Source organism: Gopherus evgoodei, chromosome 2 (genome assembly GCF_007399415.2).
Source record: "Gopherus evgoodei ecotype Sinaloan lineage chromosome 2, rGopEvg1_v1.p, whole genome shotgun sequence".
NCBI lineage: Eukaryota > Metazoa > Chordata > Testudines > Testudinidae > Gopherus > Gopherus evgoodei.
Window position 1 is genome coordinate 66,588,298 of NC_044323.1, and position 15,813 is coordinate 66,604,110.

A 15,813-nucleotide genomic window follows, 5' to 3' on the forward strand; every position below is an offset into this window, starting at 1 on the left:
TTTCAGAAGATGGCTGCCTAAAACTGGTCCCAAGGCCAAGCTGTTCCAAAGTGACCAGCGATTTGGGTACCATTTTTACATGCCCAATTTGAGATTTTAAGGAGGGGGCTGATTATCAGAAAGTGATGCGCATGCACCCTCTGAAAATCCCTTTATGATATGTCAAGTTGGGCACCCAAAAAGTGAAGCATCCAAAATCACTAGTCACTTTTGAAAATCTTGGCCCTAGATCTTATGTTAGAAACCTAAAGGAATGGCCTGTTTTTCAGAAATGCTGAGAAATAATGTGACCTGGAATATGAAGATGCTGCATCAGTTGCAACCAACTGACAAAGTCTGGTAGGTTGGTAACAGCCAATCTAATGAAGAACCTCTGAGTGATGCTGGATTGGACAATAACCCCTCACAGATTCAAATACTGAGATTGGTGGGAGACAGCGTGTCAAATTCTTGTTAATCTTCATTTGCAAAGCTCGGTGGATTTCTAGACAAACTGTTCGGCATGACGGGTGGGAGAGATCTAAAGAGTCCTTCACCCTGCAGTCAGTAGGCTAAGAATGTTTGGTACGGATGAATGAATATAGAAAAGAAGCGATTATCTTGCAACAGCTGGTCAAATGAACTTTCCAAAAATATAAACATAATGAATTGCAAGTGCAAAAAAAACCACAAATATTTTCCAAGAAACAAATCTGTTAATTTGGCTGTGTTCATCCACCAACCTGCTCTCTTTATCTCTCTCTCATAGACAGTCACATTCTCACGCTCAAAAACGTATGCTCTCTTTCATACACACAGAGACACTCATAATCTACAAATGTGTAATAATACATTATTGATAACTAAATTCTCCTTTAGATCAATTACTGACTGCTCATATGTGTAGCTTTACTCACGCGCATAAACATTTATAAGATCAGGACCTTAGTTATTGAATCAAATCAGATACAAGATAATTACTGGAGTTGTAAAGAATCTTATAGTGGAGAAAAAACAAATTCTAAGCAGAGATTACAGTAAAGCCTCATCTGTTCAAAATAATTGCTAATAATATTTTTTAAAAATGTTAATGAGTAAAAGTGCTTAGGATATTAATGATCTGGCCTTTCATTTCACAGGTCAGTTTAATTATGGATCAGGGGGTTAATTGCCCCATTTTTGTAGGCCCTTAATGCTTGCAAGTTAATACTTGACTTGGAATAGACCAACAGGTGCTTTTTACTTAACTATGGAACTTTGATATTTAGTAAGATTTTATAAAACTTGGCTGCTGTGCATGCATAGCAGCTGTTTTTCAGTTAAATATCCTCATAGAAGGTTCTCTGGCTCCCGTTATAATAATCCTCATTTCATTATAACAATTAAAACAGTTGGCTAAGAACATCTTATAAAAATAATAATAATGCAAAAGTCTTTTCAGCCATAGATGTCAAAGCACTTTACAAAGAACATAAATATGGCCCTCATTTTACCCGTGTGAAAACTGGGGTACAAAGAAGTGAAATGACAGGCCAGTGGCACAGCTGTGAACAGTACTCGTCACAGGGCAGTGCCCTATCCACTGGACCACACTTTCTCCCAAAATAGAGAGAAATCAATGTAATTTAGCAGTTTCTCATGCAGTGTCAGTTATCTACCCACACTAAGGACTAAGGCCTTTTCAAAGGTATTTAGATGCCTGAAGATGCAATTAGTCACCTAGTAGGAGTTTTAAAAGTGCCTATGTACATAACTCCCACAGAGAGTTTGGCACATGGGTGCTTTTAGCACATTTTCAAGTACTAAACCTTTGAAAACCTGGTCCTAAAGCTCTCATCCTAGTCTCACTGAAGTCAAAGGCAAAACTCTCATTGACTTCAGTAGGAGCAAATAAGGCTCTGAGGTTCTATATGTACAAAGTGCTGAGTGCCTGCAAGCTCTGTTGACTTCTATGGCACTTGGTATTTCACAGGATTGAACCCCAAGGTCACCATTTCCAAAAGTGACCACTGACTTTGAGTGTTGCACTTTAGAGACATTGGGCTTGATTTTTCAGGAGTACTGAAATGTTTGGGAGAGCGGGAACTCAGCTCTGTAAATCAAGGCCAAGATGTCTCCAGTTATGGAGTCATTAACTTATACATCTGAGCACTTAAATCACTAGTCTCATTGACTTCAACAGGACTACCTGAGTAAATATGTGCTCACTAGGGAGACTAGTCTAGGGTGAGTAAGGACTCCTCACTTGTTCCAATTTTATTGGGTGCTTCTGAACATTTGGCTTGTAAGTTTCAGCAATTTTCTATTTTGTGTGGAGAAATAGAGTTTATGGTTAATGTACTAAACTATATATCTGAATAAAATGGTTGAGCTATAATCCTCTAAAAAATTAGGTTTGTGACAAAACTGTAATTGTTTCTTTACTAAAGTAGGCAGAACAAGGAAATAATGAACACCAGGGAATAAGGAGTCACAGAAGAAATCTCAAAAACATAACAATTTGGTTTTCTTTATTACATTAATCTGTTGGCCCAAAGGTTCAAGTTCAATATTTGATACCTATATCTTAAGCAGTTATTAGGTGCCTAAACTGCACTACACTATTATAAAAATACCTACATGTGTAGTATAGCACCTGCTGGCACGTATATGCTTCTTAAACTAAGATTCAGAGATATTTTAATTGTTGCTTTGTATCAAAAACCTGCACTTCTAAAATCATCAGCACTGTGGGCAGAGGGCTTCTGGAGATATGTATCTGTAGTGCTCACATGAAAAAGTCTGGTGGGGCTGCTTGCTGCTCCTGGCATCATTAGTTACAAGTCTGCCAAGGTTTTATTTAAAGGTCAAATCTTTTTCTCCTCTCTCCATACAGAGTGGACAAATAGAGTGAGGTGGGAAGGGGAGGCTTTGTTTTTTTCTGCGGATGGACCGTTCAAATCTTGTTACAAGCTTGAAAATCATTGGTTGGATGACTGATTCTCTAATGTGCATCCTAAGTAGCAAAATGGCTGAAAACATTAATCTTCCTTTTCACTGCATTACTAACAACAAAGCTGTGTAACAAATGATTCTAATAACATTTTGTACCTGTGGCTTATAAATCCTATCCTCTGGAAGAAATGGTTATGATGCTAATCTGGGAGAGGAAATTCGGGTAGGAGTGGTTTGCATACCTGAAGATACATTACTCGAAGTTCATTTTGAATTTTTAATGATTGTGGGTTTTATATGTAACTGGTCAGGCAGTGCCAAATGCCAAGCTGAGGAAGAATATTCAAGATGACTGCATGCCTATATCTTCAAAACTCAATTTGGTTGTTTCAAGTCCAGAATTTAGGTTTAATAATGTTACCCCTCACAATTCTAAGGTTCGAGTCCTGAAAACACTTATGTCCTTTTTTAACTTTAAGCAAGCAAGTAATCTCTCTGACTCCAGCCTGGACTACTCACTAGTCTGAAGTTAGGAAGCAAGTGCATGAGTGTTTGCGGGATCAGGGCCTAAAAGACTAAATAACCTGTTGCAAAAATACATTGTGGTCAGAAGATGGGAGAAATTAATAATGTATTACAATAATTGCCTCCATGCATTACGGTGCTTCTGTTTGTGTTGTTGTATACACATTTTGGATATAGACAAATATGTGCCACATATGTCTCAGTGTACAACATGGTATAATTTTGTGTTGTCAATATTTCTCAGGGTGACTGGCGAATTATGTTGTTCATTAAGCTATGATTAACCCACTACTTGATCACTCTATCTACTTTTTATTAGTACACCTTTCTAACTGTACTGGCCAGATTCTGAAACAGTCACTCATGTTGAGTAAGACCTTGCTCTGCAAGTAGCCCTATAGGAAAAAAACAGGGCTAAGTGTGATGTAAGGTGCTATTCAGATTCCTGGGTTAGTGATGATCATAGTGTGTGTTTAATGGCCTGCTTTCCTTGGGGGACCATGGAAATACTGTAGAAGGGGAGGTTTCTAGGTGGGTCACTTCATCAGACAGGGTCAAATTGCTACCTGTACCATAGTCTGCCATTCCTTTTCCTTGCTACCCTCCCTTTCTTTTTTGGAAATCACTCTTAATCATACATGTATAGCATGTACCAGTATTATCCAGTGCAATCAATTTGATTTACACTTTGGATGCAGTTAATGGGCAGGATCGATTGTCCACGAATGAACTGGTTTCCTGGCTCTGATCTAATATAGACATCATTATAGATTAATTGGGGAGAGTCCTTCGGGACAAGGGTGGGAGGGGACATACATTGTGTCAAAGCTGCGGTTTAAGGTGAACAGTGCTGCACTGTAATGTACTTAGCAAGTGATAATGGAAACCACAGGAAAAAATAGGAGCAGATGGGGACAGACACATGCTTTGGGCCTGGGGAATTGCTGGAGGGTTGGAGCTGGAAGACTGAACATTTTGATTTTGAAGAGGATGTGGTGGGGGGAGGACTTTCTTGATCTCAAACATCTCCCTCCAATATCATATTGCTACAGTTCGGGAGGGTCCCGCGAAGCAGCAGAGCGAGGGCGCCAGCCCCAGACGGGGAGGGTAACATTTGACTGACGGACGTAATCCTCCCCCGCAGCGGAGTGCCTTTGATCCGCCGGATGGGGGTGCTGGCGGCGGGGTTCCCGAGCCGAGGGTTGCTTGGCCGTGCGGGCGGTCGCGCTCTCCCGTCCCCGGAGATTCTTCCCGGGTGAGGGCGCTCGGGGGTGCCGGGGCCGGCGAGGCGGCGATGCAGCGGGCGAGGGAAGCAGCCACGCGAATCTCTGTATCCGGCTTCGGGCAGAGGCGGCGACCATAGCGCGGAGCGAGCGGGAAGGGAGGGGAAGCGGCGGCGGCGGCGGGAGGTGCCGCCTGCGCCCGGGCTGTGGAGGTGTGTGTCTGCTGGGGGCAGAGGTGGGGCCGGCCGGGGGGGTGCGATGGGCTCGTGGGGGGCTGCCTGGGGCCGGCCGGGGGGGGGTGCGAAGGGCTCGTGGGGGGCTGCCTGGGGCCGGCCGGGGGGGTGCGAAGGGCTCGTGGGGGGCTGCCTGGGGCCGGCCGGGGGGGTGCGAAGGGCTCGTGGGGGGCTGCCTGTGAGGCGAGCGGCGGCAGGGCCGGGCGCACGGCGGGTGTGCGCAGTGCTGAGTGGCTGGGCTCAGCAGGGAGCGAAGAGGGGAGAAAGTTGGCGGCCCCGCCTCTGGTGCCCCTCCCCGGGGAGGTGGGCAGGGTAACGGTCCCAGGCTGGCTGAGCTGGAGCGCCGGGAACTAACGTGTTCAACGCTCAGGGGGGCGGGGGGCGGCAGGGCTAGGAGGCGGGTCTGTTATTGAATAGTGTCTGGTGCCTCGGGCTCCTGGTTTGATCTGGGCTCTGTCTTTGGGTCGGGTCTTTTTGGTCGTGTGAGGGGGACACTTTTCTCCTAAGCCCGCCCCTCAGCCGGGGCTGTATTATTTGGGCTTGTCGTTTTCCCCTGTAAGTTTGTGTCTCCCCCTTGGGGAAGTACGACCAGCAACGGATTTTTTTTTCATAATTTAGCAGCCTGGATGATGTAGTTCCTCCAAAATATTGAATAGTGAGTAATAACAGAGGCAGGATTTATCTCCTCCCCCCCCACCCCCGCTGTACTTCGCATCGATTTTTGTCCACATGCACCTCCTGTGGTGTGTGACACCTTTCCACCCTCCATTGCTGTGTGCGTTTTGTGGTGTGTTGTCTTTCAGGCAGATCTCATTCAGCCTTCCTCTCCCTGTAGTCCGTGGTGTGTGTTGTAGCTCTCTGCCCCCTCCCCCGCCCCTTTAGTCTCATGTGAAGCGAGAGACTGTCACGTTTCATTTTTTTCCTTTCCCAGGTGCTGAAAAGGAGGGCTGCAGCAGCTCCCAGAAGCAGGCTCGAGGACATTTCCCCCTCACCCCTACAGGAGCTTTACAATTTCAGCTGCCAGATCTGTGGAGGAGAGAGACTTTCGCACACCCCCCCTTCCCAATCTTAAATCTACAAAAAGCGGAAGAAGAGCCAGCAGCCGGGGAAGGGGGTGGAGGGGAACGGCAATATTGTTGCAGCTATAGGGGCAGAGGTTGATGGCGGAGTTTGGCAGCAGGGGTGCTGCCACTGGTAGCACCAGGGGCGGGGGGCTTCCCTCGTCCCCGGGTCCTGTCCAGGGAAAGGTGGCTTTCAAGGCAGGAGACGGGGGAGGAGGAGGAGGAGGCGGCGGCGGCAGTAGATCCTGTGTTGACAGTGCAGGCGGCGGGGTCTCCAATGGGGACTGCGCTCTGGCCGGAGACGAGACAGGATCAGTCCAGCTCGGCAGCCCCGGCAGCAAAGCGAGAGGATGTTCCACCATGCAACAGAGGGAAAGCAAATCCGGCATCCCCCGAAGGAGCAGTATCATCAAGGTAAGAGGGCTTGCCCCACCACACCGCGGGGATTTCTTCTTGCCTTGGCGGGAAGAGATGCAGGAAGTGGGGTCTGGCTCACGTAGTCCATCTCAGGCTGAAAGTATTTGTTGGATTTGGTGGGGCTGACTTGATCTGTCATTGTACATAGTGGACAAGTTGGGGAGAAGGGGACTTACACACAGGTTATCTCTTCATATCGTATTGATCTTGGAGGGTTCCTAGCCCAGAGCAGGTGGAAGAAAAGGCATAGCCTGTTGGCTACTAGCAAGGCAACAAACATGAGCATCACTGAAAGCTGTGGATGACAGGATCCCTGCTTATTTTCTCTGATGGTGGATGCACCGGTGCAGAGCAATTTTGTGGCTCCATTGGGGAGGTGAGAGGGAGACACACACACACACACAGGTGATCGGAAAACCAGGCGCTCATTGGACTGGGGATGGGAGAAGGTAAAATATGAAGGCTTCCTCCTTAAAGAGGTCAGTGCATATAGTAATAGATTGTTCTACTTTACTCAGCAGCAACCTTTGTCTACTGGTACCTTTATGTAGATTTCAGCTGCTAATGTTTAAACATGAACAGACAAGGGCAGGCTTTATATTATGTAAATCATTGGAGGAAGGGATGCAGTATTTCTGACAATAACCATTTATGTAAGTACAGATATTCCCTTTCTATAAACCCTAAGGCCTTTAAGAGGTGACAGTTTGTCTTGGGTTAATTATCTTTCATAGCTCCAGCAGATAGGCCTAAAGAGCTTTAAAAAAAATCTCACAAAAAGAATGCACTTTTTTAAATTAAAAGTGCATTAGAGGTGAGTTTCACTGACTGATATAAATAACTGGTCTTCCTGTTACACATTTTTGGATACATGTAGTAACATATGCTGAAATGAGAATATGTATTTTTGCTAGCTGGATAATAGTGAATTATATCAGGAAAAGCTAGCCCAGTGGTGTGTCTCAAGTTGTGCTCTATGAGACTGCAGGACCTTGGTTTGAGAGACAAGGAGAGGACAAGGACAGCCAGGAACACGGTTGACAGCAGTGTACCCACCCTTCCTGTCAGAGTGATATTTATTGTTCCACCACACCCAGCATCAAGAGGCAGTTGAACATTGTGTTTGCATAATTTAATGTTCATTGGACCTGCCAAAAATCTTTTGATACAAGATCAGTGTTAATTTCTACCCTTGTCGTCCTCTCTGGTAGTGCAAAAAAAGATACTGCGTTGTGTCCTGTATGTAACATGTGGTTGTGATACTGATTTCTGTTTGTATAGCAAGCTTATATGTTTGTAAAGTCCAAACAAGTATACAGAGTTTCAAGGTACAATATAATAAAACTAAAGAGTACAAATGTGGAAGTATTAAAGTGATCTTTTCACGTATAGTATTGTCTCAAACACACATCATCTTTAACTCTAAAGTTCTATTTCTGTAAAAATTTCTTAAGCAATGATGTCTGAAAGTTGCTAATTGTTAATTCTCAATTTTATAAATTTGAACACTAATGTATTTTATCTTAGTACTGATTAATATATTTTACTTTGTATTTTAGATAAATTAAATGAAAAATTCCAGTGAACACCAATAATTTTAGAGATTATTCTGGCCATATTTCTTTTAGACTTGGGTGCCTTAAATTGGGTACCTTAAATTAGGTACCTAACTGAAAATGGCTTGACTTCCAGAGTTGCTGAGTGCCCTTCCTCCCATTGACTCCTATAGGATTCAAGGTGCTTTGAAAATCCTGTGGATGCCTACCATTAGGAGCCAGTCTGACAATTTTAGCAGCAATATTTAGTATTATCTTAACATTCAATATCTGATACTTGTGCACCTAGTACTACGTAGCATAAATTGAGATACATGTCTTTTCACTGTCATAGTCCAGTTTATACAACTTTTTTTGGAATCTAAGTGGCTTATTTTTATATGCTGGGCGAAACTCTACCCTTCCCAATGAAAATGGGTATTAATGTGAAATCTCAGCAAAACTCCTGTGTGCAACAAGAAGTGCAGCTTTCTTACCCTCTACAATCCATTTGAATTACGGAGCTATGTTAGTGGATCTGACTGTAAGAACGGTGGTAGTAATTAGTTGTAAACTGATGTAACATCTGGTCAGTGTTTCAGGAAACCTTGTTTTGCATGTTTAATATTGTCTGGGCTCCTGAGTTGTAAACAACAAATTGTTTGCAGTGTTGTTGTAGCTGTGTTGGTCCTGGAATATGAGAGAGACAACAGCAAATTTATATTGCAATAGTAGTCTCAGTTAATATTATATTCTTTGGAAGTGCATGTGTATAGGAAAATTGGCATACCCAAAAATATTTTACTCCAAAAGACTGCATGATAGTGATTCCCAATCCTTTCTTTGAACCTTCATTGGTAATAGGTAGGCACACAAGTGCACCCCACTTCCATTAGTCCTGTATCTCTGAACAGTTGCTGTGTTTTCTTATCCTCCTTCTTTCCTCTCTGTTCTTTCCTGTTTTTGTTTGTTCTGTGTTTTTCCATCTTTCTATATTTAATTATTTTTTGCTCATGGTTTTTCTTTTTGTACCCTCTTCTTTCTCCCTCATGGGATGGATGTTTGCTACTTGGATCTGAAATAATCGTAGAAGCTTGATGTGGTCAAGTGGCTGAGCTAAGTATTACAGAAAAACGGAAGATGACCTTGAGGTGAGGGCTGCTGCTTAAGCTTCCAGCCCTGAGCATGGGAGCTGTACACATTGCCAAGTCTATTAAAGGATGGTGTGGGGACAAGTAAAGATGGATTGTTTTCAGTAAAGCCTGCTGCTTTACTTGCATATATTGGAGCAGATATGGGTCTTGGGTGGATTGGTGTTCATGAAGCTATTCTCTCTATTATTCCTTTCTTCTGTACAGTGCCATCTGCCCAGAATGGGAAATGTTATACTAGGGATTTTTCCAGGCAGTGTTTTCAGAAATGTCACTGTGCCTTGTTTGTGTGTCTTGCAGGGGTGTCCTGTAGTTTAAATGTCGAGCTCATGAACTTAAATGGTTTACTAGTGCATGATGGGAGAATGAAGGATATTAGCAATATTCCAGAATATTCAACTTGGAGTTACTACTAGCTAAGGTTTCCTATATAATTGCATTTAATGTAGGAATTCCTTTGCACAGTATAAAATCCATATTCCTGAGATATTTTTCCTTTCATTACTTTAATCTGCAGCTGTCTGATCTTTATAGCTCAATAGGCTTGCAACTAAGCAGTCAGAATGTAGCTCCCTCAATCAAGCTGCTCCTGGGCCAGCCTTTTTCAGGTTTCTGCCTTTCTCCTAGCTGGTATATGGTGTCTCATCTATCAGGGTGTCAGATAATACAAATAAATCTCCCACCCGAAGACCCAGAAGCTGCTTCATAACTTTGAGATTCCCTATACAGGTGTGTCTGTCTATACTCTTATTTCTGGTAAACACAGTAAGCTATGGGAAAAGATGAACAGCTGCAGTATTATTTCTGTTCATGTGTCTTCTCTTCCTCCTCAGTTCAATGATAGGGCATAATTCCTGTCACTAAACTATAAAAGTGGCAATGATCATATAACTTTTTTGTTAGGCTCTTCATGAAGTCATATTTATAGCCCTCAGGGGTTTCAACATGTTGCATATGTCAGTGATGTGAAAGGCACTTGCTAGTACACCTCAATGTCCTTGTTAATTTGCGGTGTGCCTCTAAGCTGACAAGACATGCCTTGCTTCTTCACTGAGATACATGCAACATGCTACAAAATGATGCAACTTCCTCTCATAATTTGCTAAACATTTCTTATTTATTTTTAACTTGTTTCAGTCTATAAGAAGTACTAATCAAAACATTATTGAGACGTGCAATATTTTAAAATACAAACAACAATGCTAGCAAGACAGCAGTTAAAGAGAAGCTCTGTGTATCTCTGCCAGAGTCTATAAACATATTAACAAAATATTGTGTTTAGTGGTATCAGTCTGCTGATGGATTTAAAAGAATCAGCATAGATACTTTTTTGTCAACTGCCAGAATGAGGAGATGGTCCAGCAAGTACACAGTTATTTCTGTATCATAACTAGGTCTAAAATGAGACTAGAATTCCCCCCCAGAAAATTTGAGGACTTAAAGATATTGTATAAATTGCTTCACAATAACAACAAAGAGTCTGGGGGAACCTCAAAGACTAACAGATTTATTTGGGCATAAGCTTTCGTGGGTAAAAACCCACTTCTTCAGATGCATGGAGTGAAAATTACAGATGCAGGCATAAATATACTGACACATGAAGAGAAGGGAGTTACCTTGCAAGTGGAGGGCCAATTCAATCAGGGTCGATGTGGTCCACTCCCAATATTTGATGAGGAGGTGCCAATACCAAGAAATGGGAAATTGCTTTTGTAATGAGCCAGCCACGCCCAGTCCCTATTCAAGCCCAAATTAATGGTGTTAAATTTGCAAATTAACTGTAGCTCTGCAGTTTCTCTTTGAAGTCTGTTTTTGAAGTTGGCTACTTTTAAATCTGTTATAGAAAGTCTAGAGAGATTGAAGTGTTCTCCTACTGGCTTTTGTATGTTACCATTCCTGATGTCTGATTTGTGTCCATTTATTCTTTTACATAGAGGCTGCCTGGTTTGGCCAATGTACATGGCAGAGGGCCATTGCTGGCACATGATGGCATATAACACATTAGTAGATGTAACAGGTGAATGAGCCCCTGATACTTCACAATAACCTTTTCCACAAATGAAGGCTTGAGATAAGGCAAGATTGTAATTTCCTGACTAAGGACCTAGCATCTTTTTATTGAGCTATTGTTGGCAGCCTGTAATAGGTGTTGACTAACCCTCCCCCCCCCCAACAATCATAGACTATTAGGGTTAGAAGGGACCTCAGGAGGTCATCTAGTCCAACCCCCTGCTCCAAGCAGGACCATCCCCAGATTTTTACCCCAGTTCCATTAATGGCCCCCTCAGGGATTGAATTCACAACCCTGGGTTTAGTAGGCCAATGCTCAAACCCCTGAGCTATCCCTCCCCCCCAACAATAATGGACTCTGTCTCTCTATTAGACTATCTAGACTATCTATTAGACTACTAGACTAGTGTAGGTGATAGCCCAAAGTTCTTCAAGTATTTCTGGAACCAAAATGAGCATAATTGGCTGAAACTCAGTTCAAGAAAAGAAACTGTCCACTTCTCCTTCTCTTTCCTGACATAGAATTTAGCCCATGGACACAGCCACTCCAGTCCAGATTAAATCATTTTCTGTGAAGTAAACTGAAAATTCCTCAAGCATTAGACACTGGACAGTATCTGATCAGAAGCAACCAAATTCGTTAGACTGTCTGCTACCTGGAGTAATTTCCTTTACTATGATGTTGCAGATGCTATGGTGGAGAAAGAGAGAAACTTCTTTGTTTCAATCACATCTTCAGTATAGGAGTTTAATGTTTATGCTGTGATTTCTGCCACCTGCACTCTGACCTCCTCTCTAATAGTTTCATTTGATACAGAGAATCTGAATATCAGTGTGACACAAGAGACCAGCAGGAGGGGACGTTTAGGACTTATCCTTTCTATAATAGAGGACAATAGATTATTATGTTGTCTGACATACTCCTCCTAAAACAATGAAAAGAAAATTCAACCTGTTGTGCTCCCCCACACAACTGAAACTTCAAAACAAGACATCAAATGAATCTTCAGACATACCTTGACTTATTCATGCCAAAAGTTTAACTTCTGAAATTTGGAAGCTAGTCTCAAGAGCTGATCTGTAAACTTTTGAAAATTAATGCATTGCATTGGAGTTTAGTCTAGCAATAGGTGTGAAAGTGTGTGTAATTATAGGCAGGGCTGGTAGTGCTACCTATTTTTAAGATTACCTAACACTTCCTGTCATAAGACCCTGTTGCTTGTAATTTACCAAGCTTTAACACTTTGGACTGAAATTTTCCATGCCAGATGTCTGCCTCAGACTGAATTATTTTTCGAAAATTTTAGCCAAACTGGTTCAGCCATTTCTGAGAACAAGACACGGGGAAAATATGTTGTTTTGCCCAAGTTTAAAAAAATGTAATGACCATTTTTTTTTTTTTAAACAGCTCTTAACCCCCATGCTTTGGAGAAGGACTTTGTAATTTGGCAAAGAGGCTGTCTTTTGCTGTCCATGAAAATCTGCCCAAATTTGGTCAGGCTATAAACCTCTAAAAAATTAAAGTTCACACATGCTCAGTAGAAACATCTTCTGTTTTAGCAGCTAAAATCTCCTGTCCTCACTGAGCATGCCCCGGCCTTTCCACAGCTTCTATCTATGACTGGAATGTGGCATCCCTGCAAGAGCACCTGAGCAAGCTCCAGCCAACCCATAGTTACAGGACTTTACCTATACTAGCTGCACCTGACTGGGAACTGGAATTTAGAGCAGGGAGCTTGTCTCTCCTCTGCTCTCAATGACCCTCGTGCTGGTGCCCAGGCAGCAAGGAGTAGGAAGTTGTCCAGCTCAAAAGCAGAGGAGACATCTTTTCCAAAAAGTGGTGGAACGTTCCTGGATGCTTTGTAGAATTCCTTTACCTAGTGCTTGACAGCATCATAATAAGGACAGTGCAGGCCTACAGTGTAGCCAGCATGCTTTGTTTCCCAGTCTTCAAGGTAGCAATGTTTTAACAGAATGTAAACTATGGGAAGAGAGCTTTTTAAAATTAAACATTGTTTTAACATTCATTGTTTAGTCTGTATAAAAGTATATTGTTATAACAAATGATGGGAATTCTTTCAGTTGACTGCCAGAATCTTTGTTTAAACTGGTCTCTGTCTGCTAATTGCTTTTGTCACTTTCAGTAAAGGCACTTGTTTACAGAAGTTAACTGACACTCAGTAAACAGGGGAAAAAAATTGTTTGTTTGTTTCCAAAATTATGGAAGCTTAAAAAATCAGTTGGAGGTAAATAAAGTTGGAGGTGGGATTCAACATATTTTGCCTTGCCAGTTAGTGTAAAAAACCCAAAAAACCCTCCCCCCCATGTGTATTTTTTTTTGTTTTTGTTTTAGCCATCTTGGTCCCAGGAGTTCAACTTCTGTGTTGCTGAAATAACACATAAAGCCACTGAAACTAGTTCTGTATCTATACATGCTAAATACATGGGTGGGAGGATTTTTTTTTTTTTTTTTTACATTAACTGGCAAGGCAAAATATGTTGAATCCCACCTCCAACTTTATTTACCTCCAACTGATTTTTTAAGCTTCCATAATTTTGTAAAATAAGGCAGTAAGAATGTTGTATAATATTCATTTCAGGAAATACCTTGGATCAACAGAAATTATTTTATTATTCATAAGAAACAACTTCTAAACTAATTTTTGCTATGTACCCACGCTGGAGTGTTTTAAGAGATGCATCCAGTGGAAACCTAGGATTTTAAGTATGAATTCATGAAATGCAGGAGATGAGAAGGTACTTATTCACAGAACATTACTACCATGTAGTAGAAAGAGGTAGACCATTACCTTAAATAACTTGAGTTCTCATATTGTCACTTCTCAAAGAATACCCAAAGTGTTTTACAGTATGTGCAAAACCATTGAAAAGCAACTTTTTTCAGGGGTGGAGGAAGCATGCAGACAACTAGTATGCAGTAAACTATACAACAATGATCAGTGGGTAGTATTTGGCCAAAGATATATATAGGCAGCCCTAAATGCCTACAAAAATACCATGAGAGCTTGAATGTTCTTTTTTTTTTTCTATAAGATCTCATCAAACATATTCTTGGATTGCTGTATAGCCAGGATCTATGGCTTTCTAAGGCTCTGTGGCCTAGAAGGCTGCAGGCATTGAGTACTGAGCTGAAGGTGTTTCTCAGATGACTGCTAGATTGATTAATTTCTAGTCTCTTGTCTTTCTGAGATTCTCTTACAATTGTATCTTGTTACTTTTCCCTCCTGGTTTCCCCCCTCTCCTTTTCCTTCTCCCATTGTAGTAGATACATCATTGCACTCCACAGCTATTGTTTGGGGAGGATAGATAGTTTCTAAATCTGCTTGCGCCTTCTTGAGTTTACTTAATCTAAAATGATGTGTGTTGCATGCTTGTTGCTTCAGCAGCAAAAGGCAAGAGTTTGCTTTAGAATTTAGGGTGGTAGATTGCATTATACCATTGGGAAGTCACTGGGCTGAACATAAGAATTGCCATACTGGATCAGACCAAAGGTCCATCTAGCCCAGTATCCTGTTTTCTGACAGCGGCCAATGCCAGGTGCCCCAGAGGGTATGAACAGAACAAGTAATCATCAAGTGATCCATTCCCTTTGGCTCATTCCCAGCTTCTGGCAAACAGAAGCTAGGGACACCATCATAGGTGCTATTTAAGATATTGGCTATGAGACAGTGCTGTGAATGCCTTTCAAATAATACATTTAAACTCTTTTTTCTTTGAAGAAACGTGCTCTGATGGGGTTTTTGTTTGTTTGGGAATTTTTGTTTGGCATTAATGTGTTTGCTAGGATCTGGAAGCTTTGTTTGAATGGTTTAGTAACATGCTATAAACATGTTCCTTTTACAGTGCTAGTGATATGAAACCGTGCTGATTAATGCATTTAGCTTCTAGCTATGGTTGAATACATTTATTTGCATATCAGCAGAATAAAGTAGAAAAAAATTACATTATGTAAGGTTGCAGAGTAAGGTTAAAAAAAGTAGCACTTCAGAATAGGCTTCTAAATGGGAGATAGAATGTGTATGTAAATAAAATATCCTTCATTTTGAGAGGATTTTGGATTTGCTAGTGCTGTGATTTATAATAGCCACTGTGCAGGGGACGAGTCCTTTGGAGGAAATTCTGAGATGCTCTATATGTTCAGGAAGGGACATGCTTCTCTGTTAATGTAGCCTCACGCTCTACTGGGCAGCAGAAATGGAGGGAGGAGACACAACAGACGCATGGCAGTGGCTGCAAATGTTCCCTGCGAAACTGAACGTGATGATGAACCTACGCTATCCCGCTGGAGTGCACCACTCCCTGAACTTTCCAAAGTGTGAGAGAGACCGTGTGTGTGTGTGTGCGCGCGTGCGTGCGCACGCAAGAGAGAGACGCGCATTGCCCCTTTAAGTGCGCTGATGCTACTCTAAGTACACTGCCTTTTTAAGTAGATCATCAAGTTGAGACAGCAGCTGCTGCCAGAAGCTCCCTCCATCCTGAATCCTGTTGTGTCCCCCCACCCCATGGAGATGGGGTACAGGAATGGGGGGAAGGGGGCACCCTGGCATTGGCACCCCTCTTCTCCCCCCACACAGCAAACAGGAGGCTCTCAGGAGCAGCTCCAAGGCAGAGGGCAGGAGCAGCACAGGGCAATGTGGGGGAGGGACACCTGAACTGTCCATCAATTGATAGGCTGCTGGGCAGCTGCCGCACAGGGAACTTAGGGGAGCTGATAGGGTGCCTGC

The 15,813-nt window shown here is 42.4% G+C and overlaps 1 protein-coding gene across 5 annotated transcripts in view; it reads left to right on the top strand.

Annotated features, from left to right (window-relative positions):
- Positions 1–4,628: 4,628 nt before the first annotated feature.
- The window catches only part of PLCL2 (phospholipase C like 2), a 206,240-nt gene continuing 195,055 nt past the window's right edge, over positions 4,629–15,813 (top strand). For 3 of the 5 annotated variants that reach the window (XR_003998822.1, XM_030550907.1, XM_030550910.1), the window contains exons 1-2: positions 4,638–4,873; positions 5,826–6,369. Coding sequence is in view for 4 of the 5 variants with exons in the window: in XM_030550907.1 (XP_030406767.1) it covers positions 6,055–6,369 (315 nt within the window). In the remaining variant the exon portion in view is untranslated. Of the gene's footprint in view, positions 4,874–5,268; positions 5,550–5,825; positions 6,370–15,813 lie in introns of those variants that run through there. The other 2 variants (XM_030550908.1, XM_030550909.1) reach the window with 2 other exon arrangements.